This window comes from Megascapheus bottae, chromosome 16 (assembly GCF_031878675.1).
Source record: "Megascapheus bottae isolate mThoBot1 chromosome 16, mThoBot2.hap1, whole genome shotgun sequence".
Taxonomy (NCBI): Eukaryota; Metazoa; Chordata; class Mammalia; order Rodentia; family Geomyidae; genus Megascapheus; species Megascapheus bottae.
Window position 1 is genome coordinate 10976801 of NC_143524.1, and position 10905 is coordinate 10987705.

The 10905-nt window shown below is 39.8% G+C and overlaps 2 protein-coding genes across 2 annotated transcripts; both read left to right on the plus strand.

Moving 5' to 3' along the window:
• Nucleotides 1-3576: 3576 nt before the first annotated feature.
• On the plus strand, nt 3577-4512 carry LOC150052782 (olfactory receptor 5L1-like). The gene has a single exon (XM_090348847.1). The coding sequence runs from the start codon at nt 3577-3579 to the stop codon at nt 4510-4512; it is 936 nt and encodes a 311-aa protein (XP_090204973.1).
• Nucleotides 4513-7002: 2490 nt separating this feature from the next.
• Nucleotides 7003-7938, plus strand: LOC150052783 (olfactory receptor 5L1-like). The gene has a single exon (XM_090348848.1). It carries the CDS (start codon nt 7003-7005, stop codon nt 7936-7938), a length of 936 nt encoding a protein of 311 aa, XP_090204974.1.
• Nucleotides 7939-10905: the final 2967 nt, after the last annotated feature.

Sequence of the window (10905 nt, forward strand, 5' to 3'; positions counted from 1 at the left end):
TAAGCAGAACACATTTTAATTTTATACAGTCTCATTTGATGACCTTTCCTCTTACTTCCAAGCAATTAGCATCCTAGTTAGGAATTGGTTACCTATGCTTGAATTTTGAAGATTTTTCTCCTATGTTTTTCTCTCATAGTTTCAAATTTTCAAAGTAAATATCATGGTAGTTTATATAATTTTTGTGCAGAGAGCGAGAAAGGGTCTAGTTTCAATCTTCTATGTGTAGATGGTCAGTTTTACCAACATCATTTGTTGAGGAGGTTGTCTTTTCTCCAAAGATTGTCTTTGATATCTTTGTCAGGATGTGATGTAGGTTAAGAATATCAGAGCTAGATTTGTTGAGAGTTAAAATAGCACTTAGAAATAACCTTATAAACATTCTCTTTATACAAACAATGATGGATGTCCAATGGGCATGCTAAATAACACAATGAACCACAAATATGCAAGAAGATGTTACCAAGAGAAAGTCTAACTCAAAGAGAGACCCGGTAGTGTGTCCGTGCCAATGCATAATGGATTACAATGTTTTTATGCTGAGCATGCTGGAAAGTGCCTGTTATTGCAGGTACACAAGAGACACAATGGAAGCTTTGGTGGGTCATGCTGGTCTCTGGAAAAAAGCAAGAGCTTGTCCCCAAATTGACTAAACTAGATGAAATAAGTGAGAGAAGAGGTGTTGAACACTGAATAGGATGCCTCCATGTCTATCCTCAGGCCTTGTAATTTGAACTATGGATAATTTTCAAGTTTCACAAAGCATGAGCTGTTACCAGACCAATGACCAATGAATCAAATGTGAATCCTAATAATCATCTGACCTACTATTTGATATCACATGCTGCAATAGGTTTATATTTCCAAAGAATTAAGAAAAATATTTGTATTTGAGTATTTGAATATGTATTTGAATATATGTAGTAAATATATGTATTGAACATACGTATGGTATTAGGCTTTGAATACAGAGCCTCAGAATGCTAAGCAATCACTCTACCACTGGATTCACATTCCTAGCCTTTTCTGCATTAGTTACTTTTCAAAGATGGTTGTTTTGACTTTCTTTTTCAAGAGTAGGTTATAGACAATCTTCCTATCCACAGCCTTCCACATCCCTGGTTCTCATGTGTACATCACCAAGAACAGATTATTGATTGAGGCTGAGATCTGACGTTGAACCTAGCTCCCCCAATCCACCTCTCCCAGTAGTTGAGGTTTAAAGTATCTCAATGGAAGGAAAGAAAGATCAGGCCCTACAGATAACAAATTTCATATCATCTTTATGTTTTAGTTTGGGATATTTATTTTTTTTGTCATGGGGATAATTTCACATAAGAAGATGTTACTGGAATTTGAAAGAATGTGTCATGACTTTAGGTACCAAAAGAATTCCTTGATGATTTCTCAAGTTGAGCACATTCTGATGTAGAACCAGTTTAGAAAAAATGGCTTAAGTCGATGGTTGAGAATTGGGGAACCTATTACTAGCAGCACATCACTTCCATTTATGCTTATGAAATGTTTTGTAGTTTGGTTTAGGAGAAACACACAAATTGGCCTTGAGCCCTGTTTTTCAGGTCAGTATTGGCAAGCAAGAGATGTTATGGACACATTGGGCTGTCCCATGTAATCACCTTTAGCATTGCATGGGAAATTGGTCCTTCCAGAACTCCTTGTTGCTGTGTTCTTCAGTCATATTTTCCTGCATACTGAATAAGATGCACATGACTACTTTATATAGAGAATTATGCATGTGACTGGACAAGAGAAGTCTGTCTGTTTTTGAGTCACTTCATTTGCAAAAAAAATTTAAAGTTAGCCTTATAAAGATAGACTGTGGTTATAGTGGTTCTGAGAACAGTACTCAGCACAAGGTGGTACTTCACACGTACTACTGTATCTCAGCACTTTAATATGGAAGGTTCATGACCTCCACTCCTTCTAGAATTGATTTTGGATGTGGTTTTAGACCCTCCCATCTTTCAGAAAGCAGCTGTTGACTATAGGACAGACAAACTTTATAAATGACTTTACCATATCACTATGTCCAAGTAAATATATTCTCAAAGCAGTGCCCCCACACAGAATTCAATGTTCTGCAGTTGACTGTGAAGCATGGTTTAAACTGCACTAGCTCAATGGTAATAGTCCCCACATTTTTAAATTTTCTTCAGTCTTAATTCCACAGTAGAAATAATTGTTGACTTCCCAAGAGATACTATTTTTCTTGATATCTTCTTGATGTCCCACAGAGATCAAGGATTGTTTTGAAATGTTTAAATGTCATGGGACCCAGAGAGTCACCTTTCAGAGTTAAAAACTGTAACATTTCCCATAGCAGCATCTTCAGAACTGAAGAAACAACGAGTGATGTCTCCCACACAGGTTTATGGTGTGAGGTTACCTTGTGTTTATCTTTGCAGAACTTCTATGATAGGATTTTCATAGACCGGAAAGAATGGGTTATTTTCCTTATTCCTAATATTTACTGCATTCATATACAGACAAAGAATTTGTAAAAATGGTTATAGTATGAGCTTTTAAAAAAATGTGTTCTGGAGGCAGGGAGTTTGGCCTAGTGGTGGAGTGCTTGCCCAGCATGCACAAAGACCCGGGTTTGATTCCTTGGTAACACATATATAGAAAGTGAGAACTGGTGCTGTGGCTCAAGAGATAGAGCATTAACCTTGAGGAAAGCCCAAGGACAGTGCTCAGGCCCTGAGTTCAGTGCCCAGGACTGGCAAAAAAATGTGTTCTCTCCCTGTTCATTGGCGAATGTATTCAGAAACACCATTCTGAACACGTTTAGATAGGATATTGACTCTTAATTTGAAAGGAATGATCAGAATGATTGATAATTTAGTCTGCAGAATTGTAATCTCCTCAGAGCCAGTGTTGTGGCATGAAAACAGCATTAGTCAATGGGGATGCCTAAGCACTTTCTCTGACTTATTTCCCTTCTCCCATCTCTCGCTTTATCCTGCTTCATGAAGCCTGCATACTCTCCCGACAGCACCCTTTAGGGTCTAGAGGTCATGAGTGGTCTCCAGGGCTGTTTAGGGAGGAAGGTAAACATATGAACCATCTCCGAAGCACAAAAGAACAGAATTCTTCCAGTCTATGCAAAGTTCTCTGATGTGACTCTCTAAAGCAGGTTTCTTACTGTGCCATTCATTAGTGACCTTCTCACGCAGGAGATGTGTTATTTGGTGTGTTGCAGGCAGGGGATACTGGAAGTATACTGGCAGGTTCATTGTGGAGTTTTCAGCAGACATTCTCTTGATACCAGCCAACTAGCTGTATTTCATTGAGCTATAAAACAAATTCAATAACTACCACACCTTGTAAACTCATCTTGTAAACTACTGCACCCTTATAAACTCAATCTCTGGATCAAGCTATGAACTTAAGCATCGCTGACTGTACAATTCTATATGTTATGATAAATCTCACATGAAACATTGGCTATTTCTCCACAGGTAACGTTAACCATTCTATTACTTCTGATATCCTCTCAAGAAGACTTCCAAAATTAAATTTTAGATAATAACATAGAGATCTGGAAGAGGCTACATGGGTAAGGAAAACTGTACCACTGTGACAGAGTTTATTCTTCTTGGATTAGCAGGCATACCAACCCTTAGAGTCTTTCTCACTCTGGTTTTCCTTCTCATCTATGGAGTGACAGTTCTGGCCAACTTGGGCATGGTTGCCTTGATTCAGATCAGCATTCCACTACATACTCCCATGTATTTTTTCCTCAGCCACCTGTCCTTAGTAGATTTCTGTTACTCTTCAGTCATTGTGCCAAACATGTTGCCTAACATCCTCAACGCGGGCAAAGCCATCTCCTTCTTGACATGCCATGTGCAGTTCTATTTGTTTTACACCTGCGTGGTCACTGAGGTCTTTCTGCTGGCCGTCATGGCATATGATCGCTTTGTGGCCATCTGTAATCCTCTGCTGTATATGGTCATCATGTCCCCGAAACTCCGTGTGGTACTGGTTAGTGGCTGCTACATCTGTGCCTCGGCATGTGCTCTGATTCACTTGTGCCTCGCACTCAGGGTCACCTCCTACAAGTCGAATGTGATCAACCACTTCTTCTGTGATCTACCCCCTCTCTTAAGCCTGGCTTGCTCGGATGTCACTGTTAATGAGATCCTGCTGTTTGTTGTGGCCACATTTAATGAGACGGTCAGCATCGTGGTCATCCTCACTTCCTACTTGTTCATTCTGGTCACCATCCTGAGGATGCGCTCTGCGCAGGGTAGACGCAAGGCCTTCTCCACCTGTGCCTCTCACCTCACAGCCATTGTGCTCTTCCATGGGACAATCCTCTCCATTTATTGTGCACCTAAGTCAGAAAACAGTGGTGAGGCTGACAAAGTGGCCACAGTGTTCTACACGGTGGTGATTCCCATGCTGAACCCCCTGATCTATAGCCTGAGGAATAAGGATGTGACCCAAGCCCTCAGGAAAGTCCTGAGGTCTAAAATAGATGCCTAGGAAACAGCCAGGACTCAGAACTCCAAAGGAGAGTGGGAGCTTAGTAGAGGAGGACTAGAATGAGAATGAGCAGCAAAGTACTTACAAGTTGGTGTTTCTATTTTTCTAGTCACTTCCCTTTCCAAGCATAGGATGAAATGCATTTCTGCATTTATAGCTTACTGTGTAACCCAAATGTGTAACATTTGGATTTTGTTGTTGTTGTTTTGTTTTGTTTCATTTTGTGGGTCATGGGGCTTGATCTCAGCCTAGGCCCTGTCCCTGAGCACTTCAGCTCAAGCCTACTGCCTTACACCTGGGCCTGGGCCCTGTCACTGAGCTTTTCAGCTCAAGGCTATCACTCTACCCTTGAGCCAAGTCTCACTTCCGGTTTTCTAAAGGTTAAGTTGAGATAAAAGTCTCAGGTCCTTTTGTGTCTGAGCTGGCTTTGAACTTTGATTCTCAGCCTCCTGACTAGCTAGGATTAACATTGCTTTTCTTAAATCTGTAATGTTGTTCACATGTGGTTAATGGCCCTATCAGGAAAGACTGGTGTTGACTAAGATTCACTGTATTCATTTATTTAAATGTTGCATGGAAGTAATGCACCTGGTGAATATAATGTTACCCTTCTATTAATTACAATAAAAATATATGAAAAAAGAGCATACTGTTTTCTAAAAATATTCTTAACCATTTAAAAACATTATAGTAGACAGCAGCATATCTGAATTGGCTCTTCTCTCACTTTTCTTCTCCTCTGTGTCCTTGCTTACTCTTTCATCTGTAGCTGATTAAATGGCCAGTCTTATCACCTATCCATATCATGAGGTTTTGTTTTAGGTCAAGTTTTAGTTATTTCTTATGCCAACAGAGATTAATAATAGTTTTCCATAAGGGAGTGATTCCCCAAGGGTTTCATTAACATTATAAAACCCCTAGGTGTGAGCTGCTTACAAACTAACATCTTCATTTCCAGGAAGAAAAGTCTGTACCTCAGGTTTGTTCACTAGGACCAGATATTACTTACTTAAAATGAAAGATGTTCATTTTCTTAGGAAAAAAGTTATATCAAAATGTACCTGCCTTTATTATGATTAGGGTATGTTTGTGACAACTCTTTATCTAGTGTAGTTACTATTAAAAATTGATTTGTCTTTCATTGAGAAATTAGAACAATCTTCTCTCTTATTCCAAACACTGACCTGTATACCTTTTGGAACAATATACTAAAACTGATTAATTTTCCTTGTTGTACTTCCTCTGCTCTATGTCTCTGTCTTTCTGTCTGTCTCTGTTCTCTCTCTCCCATGAACATACAAATTCTGCATGATATCTATAATTACTGGCTAGAGTTTCTTACGTCCATGTCTGTACCTAAACACAGAATCAGGACATGTGAGCCCCTTAGCTCATTAATTTAGAATTTGATTTGTGTCTCTCTGAGCCTTTATTGCTCTTTTGGACTTCAGATATTGGAAACAAAAGTTTCAAAGAGAATTTGTTCATTTCATCTTTTTTTGATTTCTTTCCCAAGACTTAAATTTCTTTTCAGTTATTTAAACTTATTTCAAGATATTGAGGAAACATCATATTATCTTTCTTTTCCAGAATAACTTCACTGCACTTTCATTGTGACCTTAATAGAGTCACATATTTATTTCTGCAATCTGCTACTGAAAGCACAAAATATCTACTCCACTTCCATACTTCCATTTCCATGCACACCTGGATAGCATTTTCTATTAAATAAAATTTCCCCAATAAACACTTTAAAAAATCTTGGAAAGTCTACACTTAGCATATATATCTATATATTACATTTCAGGTTTGAAATTTAGTTGATCACACTTGAGACATGTGTGTGTTCGTATTTTATGTACATATTCTTATCTTCACATGGGGTGCTTGACTGGGTTCTTACTTTTTTAAAGTAATCATATTCAAATATAATTCCAAAAATCATAGATTGTCTACCCTACATGGAAATACACCCTAGTTTTGCAATTGTTGATGTTCTTATCTTTTTACCTTCCACTGTTTTCACATGTAATACTATAAGGCATCTTTACATTTTAATTCTCCTTTTTATGTCTGAACCATTCTAAATTTACAAGGTCTTCATGGTCTACAAACTATAAAGAAAACCTTTGGACTTCCTAAAATGGAAATGGAGGGGATTCTCCTTTCAAGTTGTGTTACTGATAGATAGACCAAATTCAAGACTTCTTGTCTTCCGGGATAAGCTGACCAGCAGTACTCTGAACAATGACTTCAATCATTACATTAATGTCATCAGCTGGATCCACAAGGACACACTTGGCATTCTATTGATCAGTCTGTTTTGGAAATTTGATCACTCTTTCTCTCACACTCTATGCATAGGCATGCAGGATGACAGCATCCTATTCTCCTGCAGTTCAGAACAGCCTTCTCTCTTCTCCCTTGTTCTCTTTCCACAAGTCACAGGTGGCGACGCCTCGTCTTTCACTGGCCTGACCTGCAGTGACCATGGGCCAGGGAAACTGCACCTCCGTGACACAGTTCCTACTCTTGGGATTATCCGACACCCCCGAGCTGGGCCTTTGCCTCTTCTCCTTCTTCCTGCTCGTCTGTGGAGTCACCGTGCTGGCTAACCTGGGCATGAGTGTCCTCATTCAGGTCAGCTCTCCCCTGCACACCCCCATGTACTTCTTCCTCGGCCACTTGTCCTTCGTGGACTTCTGCTACTCCTCTGTCATCGTGCCCAACATGCTGGTGGGCATGCTCAGCGAAGACAAAGCCATTTCTTTCCTGGGGTGTATGGTGCAGTTTTTCTTCTTCTGCACTTACGCCATCACAGAGGTCTTCCTGCTGGCTGTGATGGCCTATGACCGCTGCGTGGCCATCTGCCACCCTCTGCGATACCTGCTAGTTATGTCCCCGAGACTCTGCGCGGGGCTGGTTGCTGGCTGTTACCTCTACGCCTCTGTGTGCGCTCTGATCCATTTGTGCTTGGCTCTCCAGATCCCATCCTACCAGTCCAACGTGATCAACCACTTCTTCTGTGACCTGCCTCCGCTCCTGGATCTTGCTTGTTCTGATGTCACTGTCAATGAGGTGCTGGTGTTCATTGTTGTCAACGTGAATGAGCTGGTGACCATCATCATCATCCTCACCTCCTACTGGTTGATTCTGGTCACCGTCCTGAGGATGCGCTCAGCGGAGGGCAGGCGCAAGGCCTTCTCCACCTGCGCCTCCCACCTCACAGCCATCGTGGTCTTCCATGGCACAATCCTCTCCATTTACTGTCAGCACAGTTCTAATAGTAATCAAGATATTGGTAAAGCAACTGCCGTGTTCTACACGGTGGTGATTCCTATGCTGAACCCCCTGATCTATAGTCTGAGAAACAAAGATGTGAAAGAAGCTCTCAGAAAAGTGCTGGGATCCAAGATACTTTCTTAGAGAAGATTTTACTAGCAACATTTCGGTCTACAAAGGGGTTATGTCTATCTGATAAAGACACTAGCCCAAATTTTGGAAATAAAAGGAAGAGTCAGATTTGAGACTTAAGAGTGGATCTTTAATGTATTTGTCTGTGATTTACTACAAAAGCATTGAGTATTTTAAAATGTGTGTTTCTTTGGATGTTTTTTTCTAAAATGTTTAATTTTTATAATGATTTGGGTACTGGACTATGTTGATATTCTCAAAAGTTTATCAAAGAATTCACCTAACTCACAATATTTGACAGTAGACAATAGTCTTTCGTATATAACTTAGGTACACCAACATACTTTCCTATTTGTAGACAACTTTTCACTGCTTTGATTACTGCTCCTTTTATTACTTTATCAGACTGTGCAATGTAAAGTGTGCTTTTGGGATTTCATCTGCCATCTCCCCTTGAAATACACAATTATTATTAGTTATTATTTCACATGAATCTAGAAAATGTACTATGTTTCATGTAGGAACTCTCAGAATAAACCCTATTCATTTTTTCTTCAGTTTTTTCTTCTGTGTCTATGTGCTTGCCTCACTTCATCATTTAATTGATGTATTATTTTAATCTTGCTTTAACCATGTTAGGACAGTCTGCATTTCAGACCTTATTGGCATCTTTCATTTTGTCTTTCTTTTGCTTCCTCTCACCACACTCCATGTGCCATCCAAGGAGAGAGGAAACATGTCCTTCTAATGGGTGTAAAAAGATTTGTGGCCACTCTTTGTGTTCTTTCTGTCTTCTGTCTTCATAAAATACTCTGTTTCTCCTTATATCTACCCACTACAATGGATATTGTGAAGATGATATAGATTTACGTTTGTTATATGTATATTTCATGGGTTGTTTTGTTTTGAATTTGATTTTCTGGCACTGAGGATTGGCGTGTGGAAGGGATGACACAGATCAATATGCACTGTACATATAAACTGATTTTATAAATAGAAAACATTTCAGTACATATCCTTAAAAATTAAGAAACCAGGGGGCAGGGAGTTTGGCCTACTGGTAGAGTGCTTGCCTAGCATGCACAAAGACCTGGGTTCAACTCCTCGGTACCACATACATAGAAAAAAGCTGGAAGTGGTGCTGAGGCTCAAGTGGTAGAGCTCTAGCCTTGAGAAAACCCAAGGACAGCACTCAAGCCCTGAGCTCAAGCCCAGGACTGGCAAAAAAAAATAAGAAACAAGAGGGAAGGAGTGTTTGGTGAGTAGTGGTTGAGGATGATGAAGGGATGACAATGATCAAGACCTGCAGTATTCATAAACTGCTTTGTTAAGTAGCTACTAAATTGTACAAGTACTTAAAGACAATAAAATATTCAATAAATAAATATATGAAATTGAAAATATAGTCAAATAGCTGTTTCAGTACTTTATTTTAATTATTTCTAGCTCATCTACCCAGCTCTGTTCCTCTGAGACATTCCAAAGTTTTGCAAAAACACATTATGTCACTTAATTTTGTATATAATCAGTTCTTCAGAGAAGCCAGATAATTCCCACAAGAACAGGTTGTCCTGGAGATTGGGATCCAAGATCTGGCATGAGATCAAAATCCTCAAGGCAAACCATAAAAGCTTTTCCTTCTGCTTAGGATAATCTGCTCTCCTTGAAAGGAGGAATCATTTATTATATGAATACAAAAGGCCTTCTGATGAAGGATTTTGATATTGGTTACAATGGATCATAACTTGTTGCTTTTCTTTAAGTGTTACTGGATGAGTTTAAACTGCTACTGAAAATAGTGAAGAAAGAACACCAAGAAGGATCTGGTAAGCATTCTCCAAACCCTAGGATATTAGAGCTGGATGGAAATTTAAGCACTAGTTTATACCTAATAAGTTGTCAGTAAATGTCAGAAAAGCATAACAACAAATAGCAACAACATTGAACACATGACTACTTTCCTCCTCCTCCTCCTCCTCCTCCTTCTCCTCCCTTCCTCCTCCACCACCTCCTCCTCCTCTATCACCACCTCTTCCTCCTCCATCACCACCTCTTTCTCCTCTAAAACCACCTCTTCCAACTCCATCACCACCTCTTCCTCCTACTTCCCCGCCTTCCACTTCTTCCTCCTCCTCCTCCTCCTCCTCCTCCTCCTCCTCCTCCTCCTCCTCCTCCTCCTCTTCTTCTTCTTCTTCTTCTTCTTCTTCTTCTTCTTCTTCTTCTTCTTCTCTTCTATTTTTAAATTTTATTTTGTTTTAGTTTGCTTTTTACAACACTAGAGTTTGGACTTGTGGCTTCAAGCTTTTTCTTATCATTTAAGCCAGCCCCTCACCTTTTAAAAAAGATCATAACTACTTTTATGGATAGAGTTTATACTAATTGTCAGGGTTGGACTGAGGTAAGATGAGCTTCCAAAACTCCACCTCCAATAGAGCTGGAATTGCAGGCCTTCACAAGTCCATTCTGGAACACACTCTCTCTTCTCATGTCTTGTTGGAAGGGAAGATTATTTCTTCATGTGTGGTGCAGGAAATGGCACCCATGCCACCTCACATGCTTAGGACATGTGTTCCCATCGACCACAAAGAACAGACTCTTAGCGAAGCAAAGGAGTTGATCACATTGTCATCATGTAACAATATTTCTTTATACGATTAAATGTTGAAGAAAGCAGGGAGGGAATTACAGGTTTTGTTTGTGTTTAAAGATACTTTTTACTGAATTGAAGTGAAAAGTGAAAATAAAGCTTTTTCTTCTCTGTGGTATACATAGCATTCAAGTATCAGCAAGTGTTTGTTCCCCCCCCCCGAGTGTGTGTGTGTGTGTGTGTGTGTGTATGGGTGTGTGTGTTTCCCCAGTGCTGAGGATGAAACCCCAGTGCTTCAATGAGTGCTAGGAAAGCTGACCCTATTTGTGTGTCTTTAGTTGCAATAAGTACCAGGGTAAACCAAGTGCCTCATTTTACTGGGCAGGATCTTC

What these genes read in the sequence shown, in the direction of transcription:
- LOC150052782 (XM_090348847.1), top strand. Translation starts at nt 3,577, where the DNA reads ATGGGTAAGGAAAACTGTACCACTGTGACAGAGTTTATTCTTCTTGGA.
- LOC150052783 (XM_090348848.1), top strand. Translation starts at nt 7,003, where the DNA reads ATGGGCCAGGGAAACTGCACCTCCGTGACACAGTTCCTACTCTTGGGA.